The 10,168-nt window shown below is 56.2% G+C and overlaps 1 protein-coding gene across 2 annotated transcripts; it reads left to right on the forward strand.

The window, feature by feature from the left end:
• Positions 1–110: 110 nt before the first annotated feature.
• Positions 111–8,459, forward strand: PIH1D1 (PIH1 domain containing 1). Of its 2 annotated transcripts, none has more exons than XM_038752653.1 (10): positions 111–193; positions 2,540–2,632; positions 2,729–2,795; positions 3,015–3,194; positions 4,413–4,474; positions 4,648–4,729; positions 4,827–4,920; positions 5,224–5,299; positions 7,283–7,426; positions 8,328–8,459. In XM_038752653.1, the coding sequence occupies exons 2-10, from the start codon at positions 2,543–2,545 to the stop codon at positions 8,367–8,369; spliced, it is 837 nt and encodes a 278-aa protein (XP_038608581.1). In that variant the 5' UTR covers positions 111–193; positions 2,540–2,542; the 3' UTR covers positions 8,370–8,459. The 2 variants fall into 2 exon arrangements, with proteins under 2 accessions (XP_038608581.1, XP_038608582.1); XM_038752654.1 differs by having other exon boundaries at positions 4,648–4,706.
• Positions 8,460–10,168: the final 1,709 nt, after the last annotated feature.

A 10,168-nucleotide genomic window follows, 5' to 3' on the forward strand; every position in this document is an offset into this window, starting at 1 on the left:
GCCGCCCCCAGCCCCGCCTCCTCATTGGCCCAGCGCCCGGCCGGGACCGGAAGTCGGGCAACAGGGCGCCGGAAGAGTGGCATTGCCCCCGGGAAAAAGACGGAAGTGGGGCGGAAGTGCTTCGGAAGCGCGTAGTTAGAGCGAGGGTTACCAGGGAGCCCGGCCCGGGCTCAGGAGCTCAGCTGGACCTGAGGTGGGATAATGATGATGGCATTTATCATTATTCTATTTTTTTCTAATAATAATAAGAATAATGGCATTCTGCACTTAGGACAGTGCTCTGCAGATAGTAAGCGCTTAACAAATGCCATCATTATTGTTATTATTAAGCGCTTACTATGTGCCAAGCACTGTTCTAAGCGCTGGGGAGGCTACAGGGTGATCAGGTGGTCCCACGGGGGGCTCACAGTCCTCATCCCCATTTTACAGATAAGGGAACTGAGGCACGGAGACACAGCAGCCGACAGTTGGAGGCAGGATTTGAACCCATGACCGCTGACCTCAAAGCCCGGGCTCTTTCCACTGAGCCACGCTGCTTCTCTAATAATAATAATAATAATAATAATGGCATTTATTAAGCGCTTACTATGTGCCAAGCACTGTTCTAAGCTCTGGGGAGGCTACAGGGTGATCAGGTGGTCCCATGGGGGGCTCACAGTCTTTATCCCCATTTTCCAGATGAGGGAACTGAGGCACAGAGACGTTAAGTGACTTGCCCAAAGTCACAGTAGCTGACAGTTGGAGGCAGGATTTGAACCCATGACCACTGACCTCAAAGCCTGGGCTCTTTCTGCTGAGCCACGCTGCTTCTCTAATAATAATAATAATAATAATAATGGCATTTATTAAGCTCTTACTATGTGCCAAGCACTGTTCTAAACGCTGGGGAGGCTACAAAGTGATCAGGTGGTCCCACGAGGGGCTCAGTCTTCACCCCCATTTTACAGATAAGGGAACTGAGGCACAGAGACGTTAAGTGACTTGCCCAAAGTCACAGCAGCTGACAGTTGGCGGAGGTGGGATTTGAACCCATGACCAATGACTCCAAAGCCCGGGCTCTTTCCACTGAGCCACGCTACTTCTCTAATAATAATAATAATAATAATAATAATGGCATTTATTAAGTGCTTACTATGTGCCAAGCACTGGGGAGGCTACAAGGTGATCAGGTGATCCCACGGGGGGCTCACAGTCTTCATCCCCATTTTAAAGATGAGGGAACTGAGGCCCAGAGAAGTGAAGTGACTTGCCCAAAGTCACACAGTTGGCCGAGCTGGGATCTGAACCCATGATCTCTGACTCCAAAGCCCGGGCTCTTTCCACTGAGCCATGCTGCTTCTCTAGACTGTGAACTCTAGACTCTGTCTCCCCCTTTTAGACTGTGAGCCCACTGTTGGGTAGGGACTGTCTCTATATGTTGCCAATTTGTACTTCCCAAGCGCTTAGTACAGTGCTCTGCACACAGTAAGCGCTCAATAAATACGATTGATGATGATGATGCTGTTCTGTTCTCTGTCTCCCCCTTTTAGACTGTGAGCCCACTGTTGGGTAGGGACTGTCTCTATGTGTTGCCAATTTGTACTTCCCAAGCGTTTAGTACAGTGCTCTGCACATAGTAAGCGCTCAATAAATGTGATTGATGATGATGACAGGTAGACTGTGAGCCCCACGTGGAACAACCTGATTACCTTCTATTCCCCCCAGCGCTTAGAACAGTCCTTGGCCCGTAGAAAGCGCTAGCAAATGCATCATTAGTAGCAGCAGATCCGAAAGGAGGGGGCTAGGCTAGGCTTGAGGGGCTCCATGATGGGGAGGGCAGCGGATGATGGAGATGAGGCACGTGGGGAGCTGGAGACTGGAGGAGGAAGCAAGAAGCAATTGGAGGGTGATGGGGAGAAGCTAGCTGAGCTGGGGTGGCGGCTATAATAGCAACTTTGGTATTTGTTAAGCACTTACTGTGTGCCAGGCACCGTACTAAGCGCTGGGGTGGATACCGGCAAATCGGGTTGGGCACATTCCCCGTTCCACATGGGGCTCCCAGTCTCAACCCCCTGGTTCGCAGAGGAGGGAACTGAGGCACAGAGAAATGAAGTGACTTGCCCAAGATCACACAGCAGACAAGCGGTGGAGCTTGGGATTAGAACCCATGGCTGTAGGAGGAGGAAAGTGGGGTCGCAGAAGGAGAAAGGGAGTGGTCTTCATAATAATAATAATTAGGGTATTTGTTAAGCACTTACTATGTGCCAAACACTGTTCTAAGCGCTGGGGTAGGTACAAGGTAATCAGGTTGTCCCACGTGGGGCTCACAGTCTTAATCCCCATTTTACAGATGAGGGAACTGAGGCACACAGAAGCGAAGTGACTTGCCCAAGACCACCTAGCAGAGAAGCGGTGGAGCCGGGATTAGAACTCATGACCACTGACTCCTAAACCCATGCTCTTTCCACTAAGCCATGCTTCTTCTCTTGGGTGTGGGGGTCTGGAGCCAAAGGGATGCCCAGCCCCTCTGCTGACCCTTCCCACATCTCAACCCCTCCAGGTCATGGCGGTGCAGGCGGATGATTCCCTACTCTTCCCGGGCCAGAATGAGGAGGATGAGGACGAAGCACTGTACGAGCGCATCCTGCTGCAGGTGGAGGGCTGGATGCCCGGGCCCTGAGGGGAGCGGGGAAGAGGGGCCGAACCGGGGGGCCACGAGTGACCGCCTCGCCATCCCTCTCCTCTCTAGGCCACGCAGAAAATCATCAATGCCCGCTCTCCCATGCCTGACTCAAAACAGATAAGACCCCAACCAGGTACTGAGGCGGGGGAATAGGCTTTAGGGGTTGGGAAGCGGTCAAGATGGGAAGGGCAGCGGGAGAGAGGGAAAGAGGAAAAAATGGGAGAGGCGGAGGGAGAGGGGAAGAGGCAGAGTCACAGAGTGACGGACAGAGAGCTGTGTAGGGGTGGAGCTGATTCGGGTTCTGGGTGGATAACCCTCGGGTCGCCTGCTACTACTCCTCCTCCCGCACCAGGTTTCTGCATCAAGACCCGCTCCCCGCAAGGGAAAGTCTTTATTAACGTCTGCCGTTCCCCTTCCATCCCGCCCCCGGCCGACCTGACTGAGCAGGAGCTGCTGTGTGTCATCGAGGATGACCAGACAGCCTTCCGGGTCCCCATGAGCCTGGGGGAGCCCCATGCTGAGCTGGACAAAAGTAAGAAACTAAGCTTCCTCTCCCCTTTGCCCTCTGCTACCCCCACCTCCATCCCAAGGGCCCTGGGTGAGCCCTCACCTGTCCTCAGCTCCCGGCACCTGCTCCTCCGCCTCAAAGCCCAGACCCCCTCCCGACACCCAGAGCCGGGAGGACGATGCCCAGCCCCAGCCCGGAGGAAGGGGGTAGTTGATCAATCAGTCGATGGTATTTGTTGAACACTTACACTGTGTGTAGAGCACTGGACTAATTGCTTGGGGGAGCACAACACAACAGTTGATAGACTTCCCTGCCCACCAGGAGGTTACGGTTAAGACGGGGAGATGGCCGTTAAAATACCTTATGGATGCGCACATAAGCGAATAAATAAACATAAAAATAAACGTGGGTATTTGTTAAGCTGTTAAGCACAGAGCCCTGGACTAAGCACTTGGGAGAGGACAATCCAACAGAGTTGGTAGACACGCCTCCCGCCCACCAGGCTAGAGGGGGAGGCAGACATTAAAACAAATTTTGGACATGTACACGAGTGCTTTGGTGTCCTGTCCACCTCTCCCTTTGGGAAGCAGCACGGCCTAGCGAATAGAGCACGGGCCTGAACGTCACAAGGACCTGGGTTCTATTCCCGGCTCTTCCACTTGTTTGCCGTGTGACCTCAGGCAAGCCCCTTAACTTCCGTGTGCCTCAGTTACCTCATCTGTAAAATGGGGACCCGGACCGTGATCCCCACGTGGGACGGGGACTCTGTCTAACCCGATTACCTTGTACCTATCCCAGCGCTTAAAGCAGCGCTTGATGCATAGTAAGTGCTTAAGAAATTCCGTCATTATTAATAAGTGTAGCGTAAACATAGATATCTATATAGGTGCCGTGAAACTTTTCCCTTGGACTCAGCCACCTTCGGGCCCACGGGGTTGCTGGGACTCCATTCATTCATTCGATCGTATCTATCACGCGCTTACTGTGTGCAGAGCACTGTACTAAGTGCTTGGGAGAGGACATCACAATGATAGACACGTTCTGTGCCCACAACGAACTTCTGTACTAGAGGGGGGAGCCAGAATACAAGCCCTGGGGTCCTACTCCATTAATAAAGTGTATTGAGCGCTTGCTAAGAGCAGAGAGGACCGTACTAAGACTCAGGCGTGGACAGAAAAAGGCAGAAGATGTGATCTCCATCCTCGAGGAGCTTACAGTTTAGCGGGATCCCGGCTGTTGCAGGTGGGCAAGGCTGTACGGCGTACGACGTGGCAATCAACAGCGACTTCTACGAGAAGCTGCGGGTGAGGCTGGGCTGAGGGGGGCCCAGCGGGGGCGAGGGGTGTGCAGTCGAGGGACACAGGTGCCAGCCGGGGGTGGGGGCTGGGGTCCCGGGGGGCGCGGCCGGGGAGGGATGGGCTTGCCGGACCGGGGGACCGCAGGTGCCGAGCCCCACCCCGTGCCGTCCTCCCTCCAGACCAACGACTTCTTCCTCGAGTTCTTCGTCACTGTCGCCCTGGAGGGGCTGAGCAGCAAGTATGGGGTGGAGCTGAGCAGCGGTGAGGAGCGGGTGGGTGGGTGGGCCCGGGGAGGGGGCAAGGGGGCCCAGGGAAGGGACGGAGCCCTCCGACACCCCCTTCCATCCCTCCCCTTCAGAGTGGCGCCTCCTGAAACATCGGCCCTTCCTCGGCTCCATCTCGGAGCAAAACATCCGGACCCACAGCCGGCCGGGGATCCAGGAGCTGGCAAGGTGAGGCGGGGGTGGGCGGCAGGAGGGGACGGAGCTAGCAGACAGGCTTCCCCCAGCCCATTCAACATCCTTGTCAGTCGATCAGTGGCATTTACCAAGTGCTTACTGGGTGCAGAGCACTGTCCTGAGCATTTGGGAGAGTGCAGTACCATGGAGTTGGTGGACGTGATCCTTGTCCTCAAGGGGCTTCCAGTCCCCTTAGCTTTGGAGAGAGGAGATTGGGCCTCGCTCCATCACCGCTCCCCTCCTTTTCTCTGGCTCTGCCTGACCCTCCATCCATCTCCATCTCCGTGTCTCCACCAGCCCCGAAGCTCCGGCTCTGACCCTGTGGCTGGAGCCGCCCCATCTCATGAAGGCAGAGATCGCTCTGCCCAAACTGGTGAGGGGGCCCCGGAGGGGTAGGGGGGTTGGGGGCCAGGCTCCCCAAGAGCATCTAATACCGGGGCCAGCTTTGAGCTGGGGGCGGGTGGAGGGGTGTCCATATCCGTCCTGTAGCCTGTAAGCTCGTTGTGGCGGGGAGTCTGTCTGTTATACTGTACTCTCCCAAGCGCTTCGTACAGTGCTCTGCACACAGTAAGCGCTCAATAAATATGATTGTTCGTGTGTTCCCTCTAGACTGTAAGCTAGTTGTGGGCTGGGAATGTGGGTTATATTGTTATGTTGTACTCTCCCAGGAGCTTAGTACAGCGCTCTGCACACAGTAAGCACTCAATAAACATGACTGTGCGTGTGTTCCCTCTAGACTGTAAGCTCGTTGTGGGCTGGGAATGTGGGTTATATTGTTATGTTGTACTCTCCCAAGTGCTTAGTACAGTGCTGTGCACACAGTAAGCCCTCAGTATTCATTCATTCAGTCGTATTTATTGAGCGCTCACTGTGTGCAGAGCACTGTACTGAGCGCTTGGGAAGGACAAGTCGGCAACATATAGAGATGGTCCCTACCCAACAACGGGCTCACCGTCTAGAAGCGGGAGACAGACAACAAAGCCAAACATGTGGACAGGTGTCGAGTCGTCAGAACAAATAGAATTAAAGCTGAATGCACATCATTGACAAAATAAATAGAATAGTAAATATATGTAAGTGATACTTCATGCTGCTGCCCGGATTATCTTTGTCCAGAAACGCTCTGGGCACATTACTCCCCTCCTCAAAAATCTCCAGTGGCTACCAATCAATCTGCGCATCAGGCAGAAACTCCTCACCCTGGGCTTCAAGGCTGTCCATCCATCCCCTCGCCCCCTCCTACCTCACCTCCCTTCTCTCCTTCTCCAGCCCAGCCCGCACCCTCTGCTCATCTCCTCACCGGGCCTCTTTCTGGCCTGTCCTGCTGTCGACCCCTGGCCCACGTCATCCCCCGGGCCTGGAATGCCCTCCCTCTGCCCATCCGCCAAGCTAGCTCTCTTCCTCCCTTCAAGGCCCTACTGAGAGCTCACCTCCTCCAGGAGGCCTTCCCACACTCAGCCCCTTCCTTCCTCTCCCCCCTCGTCCCCCTCTCCATCCCCCCATCTTACCTCCTTCCCTTCCCCACAGCACCTGTATATATGTATATATGTTTGTACATATTTATTACTCAATTTTACTTGTACATATCTATTCTATTTATTTTATTTTGGTAGTATGTTTGGTTTTGTTCTCTGTCTCCCCCTTTTAGACTGTGAGCCCACTGTTGGGTAGGGACTGTCTCCATATGTTGCCAACTTGGACTTCCCAAGCGCTTAGTCCAGTGCTCTGCACACAGTAAGCACTCAATAAATACGACTGATGATGATGATGATGATAAAACAAATAGAGTAATAAATCTGTACAAACATATATACAGGTGCTGTGGGGAGGGGGAGGAGGTAGGGCGGGGGGGATGATGATGAGGAGCAATATGAGAGAGAGTGTGTGTGTGTGTGTGTGTGTGTGTGTGTGTGTGTTTCTATCTATCTGTCTGTCTCCCTCTCTCTCCCTGGGGCCGGATTGAAGCCCCAGGTAGCCCCAGCCCACAGGTAGCCCCGGCCCACAGGTAGCCCAGGCCCGCAGGCTTCAAGCCACCGCCACAGCCGGGCCTCCCTGCAATTCTGCCGTTGGCCACCGGAGGACGCCCTGAGACCGGCGAAGCCGCAGCGGGCTGACCCTGGCTCCATTCATTCATCCATCCATCCATTCATTCATTCAATCGTAGTTACTGAGCGCTCACTGTGTGCAGAGCACTGGACTAAGCGCTTAGGAAGTACAAGTCGTCAACGTATAGAGCCGGTCCCTACCCAACAACGGGCTCACAGTCCAGAAGGGGGAGACGGACAGCAGAACAAAACAAGTGGACGGGTGTCTCTTCCGTGTCTCTGTCTCTCTGGGGTCCCCCGCCCCCCCTTAGGACTCCGCTCGCTCCCTGACCCTGAGCCTGGGCGAGGATCGGCTCGTGTTGGCCGGCGTCGACTCCCCTTACCGGCTCGACGTGTTCGTGCCTCATAACGTGGTCCAGGAGCAGAGCCGGGCGGCCTTCAACCGGGAAAGCAAGGTGCTCCAGTAACAGTATTATTATTATTATTATGGTATTTGTTAAGCGCTTACTATGTGCCAAGCACTGTTCTAAGCGCTGGGGTAAGTACAAGGCAGTCAGGTCCCACGTAGGGCTCACAGTCTCAATCCCCATTTTACAGATGAGGTAACTGAGGCATAGAGGAGTTAAGTGACTTGCCCAAGCATAGCAGACAAGTGACGGAGCGGGATTAGAACCCAGACCTCTGATTCCCAATCCCGTGCTCTTGCCACTAGGCCATGCTGCTTCTCTACTAACACTCCGCTACTACTGCTACTGATAATAACAGAGGCATCGGATAAGCACTGGGGTAGATGCATGATGATCCCTGACCCCCGCAGAGCTCTAAGGGGGAGGAAGAGCAGGTACGATCCCCAATTTTACAGATGAGGATACTAGAGCCCAGGGAAGTGAAGTCACCTGCCCAAAGTCACACAGCAGGCAAGTGGCAGAGCCGGCGTTAGGACCTGGATCTCCTGTCGCCCAGCCCCACGCTCTTTCCACTAGGCCGTGGGGCGGCTCAAGGCAGACCAGCGCCCTGGGATGGGGGGCAGGATAGGGATGCTATTTTGAGGTGATGAGGTGGGACAGAAACATCTAAGCTCACTTTCGAAGCAGCGTGGCTCATTGGAAAGAGCCTGGGCTTTGGAGTCAGAGGTCATGCGTTCAAATCCCGGCTCCGCCAATTGTCAGCTGTGTGACTTTGGGCAAGTCACTTAACTTCTCCATGCCTCGGTTCCCTCATCTGTAAAATGGGGAATGAGACTGTGAGCCCCCTTTGGGACAACTTGACCACCTTGTAACATCCCCAGCGCTTAGAACAGTGCTTTGCACATAGTAAGCACTTAATAAATGCCATCATTATCATTATTTTGTCCAGATCCTGACAGTCACCATGCCTCTGCAGACCCCCTGCCGCTGAGCCCCAGGACTCCTGGCTCCCTGGAGGTGGGAGCCCGGGAGAGGCCGCGCTTTCTTCCAATCTGTGTGTGCAAATAAAAGATTTGAACTTGAACCTGAACCTGTCTGTGTCCCATCCTCTTGGCAGAGGGTGGCAGGGAGCCGTGGGCGGGGGGGGGGGGGGTGTCTCGTGGGGAAAAGGGCCACCTAGGCCTTGAGGAGGGTGGCCGCTTCCTTGGTTTGTCTCCATGACAACAGCCTTCACTTGGGGGGACCTGGCAGCTGGCCGCCTCCCCCTCCCCCTCTCCATCTGCTCCCCCTCCTCCCGGTCCCCCCCTCCAGATCACACCTGGCATGGAGCCGCCGCCCACACCCAGGCGGCCCCACATCCCATCGCCACATTTCCCGGCTACCAGGTGGCACCAGGGATGCCACAGTCGGGGAGGGTCCCCCCCACCCCCCCCACCCCCCCCCACCCCCCCCATTTACCCTCCCACACCCCCGACCACCACCGCCTCAACTTCCCAGCCGCCGGGCCAGCCCCGAGGGCCCAGGCACCGGGAGACTGAATGGGCGACGGGGGCTGGGAAGCCGGGATCCTGGTCTCCGGGTGGGCGTGTGTGTCTCCGCACCAGCCCCGTTGCTGTTGAGAAGCAGCATGGCTCAGCGGAAAGAGCCCGGGCTTTGGGGTCAGAGGTCACCGGTTCAAATCCCAGTTCCACCACTTGTCAGCTGTGTGACTTCGGGCAAGTCACTTCACTTCTCTGGGCCTCAGTGGCCTCATCTGGAAAATGGGGATGAAGACTGTGAGCCCCACGCGGGACAAGCTGATCACCTTGTAAACTCCCCAGCGCTTAGAACAGTGCTTTGGGCATAGTAAGCGCTTAATAAATGCCATTATCATTATTATTATTATTATTATTTCTCGTGAGCTCCCCTCCCCATCCTCTCCGGTCTTTCCCCTAGTTGGTGGCTCGGAGCCGACCAGGGAAAATTTCATTCCCGGTGCATTAGGCGGGGTGGAGGGCTGGGGCCGGGGTCCCCCCACCCACCCACCCACCCACCTCTTTCTTTCCTCCTCTTCTTGTCCCTGCCTCTCCGTCCCCAGCGGGCTCCGGCCTCCTCAGACACCCCAGGCGACCCTGGGGGGGAGGGTCTTCGGCGCTCCTCGCCGGCAATTCCAGGGTTACTCCGGGAACCACGTGTCCCGAGCCCCGGGGTCCCCCCGGAGGGGCGGCGGGGGAGGGGGCGGCCGGGAGAGGGGAGGATTTAAAGGGCCCGGCCGCTGGCCGTGGTGCTGCCGCCCGCCTCGTGGCCGGGGGGCGGGGACGGCCGGGAGAGCTGCGGGCAAGGGATTCCTGGACGCCCCCCGAGCTTGGGAAGCCGGGGACTATGAGGCGGGGTGGGGGTGCTGGGAGACCCTGGGGGGGAAAAGCCAGTGTTGCCAAAGGGAGTGGAGCTCTGGTGGCCTTGGGGGAAGGAAGGGGCTGGTGTGGAACCCAGGAGGGCACAGTCCCCAGCCCCTCCCTGTTCCCCCCTTCCCTCCCTTCCTTCCCCCCTCCCCCCTAGCACTATATATAACCCACCGGTTAGGGGCGGGGCCGCAGCCTCCCCTACAGTAGCTCCTATCCCAGCCACCGCCTCTCCCGCCCCCTCCATCCACCCCTTTTCCCCTCCACCTTTTACCTCTCAGGACCCCCCCACCTCCCCTTAAACCTGAAACCTCCAGTTCCCTCTTCCAGGACCCCACTCACCTCCCTCCCCCACCTTCAGTCCGCAATTCTCCGGAATCCCAAGGCCGGACTTTCCAGGAGTGACAGT

The sequence above is a fragment of the Tachyglossus aculeatus genome, chromosome 10 (assembly GCF_015852505.1).
Source record: "Tachyglossus aculeatus isolate mTacAcu1 chromosome 10, mTacAcu1.pri, whole genome shotgun sequence".
Lineage (NCBI taxonomy): Eukaryota > Metazoa > Chordata > Mammalia > Monotremata > Tachyglossidae > Tachyglossus > Tachyglossus aculeatus.

Bases quoted from the DNA above. Each gene is read 5' to 3' on its own strand.
- PIH1D1 (XM_038752653.1), top strand. From the start codon at position 2,543: ATGGCGGTGCAGGCGGATGATTCCCTACTCTTCCCGGGCCAGAATGAG. The intron at 3,195-4,412 runs GTAAGAAACTAA...CGGCTGTTGCAG, and splicing joins CCATGCTGAGCTGGACAAAA to GTGGGCAAGGCTGTACGGCG. The intron at 7,427-8,327 runs GTGCTCCAGTAA...TATTTTGTCCAG, and splicing joins CCTTCAACCGGGAAAGCAAG to ATCCTGACAGTCACCATGCC.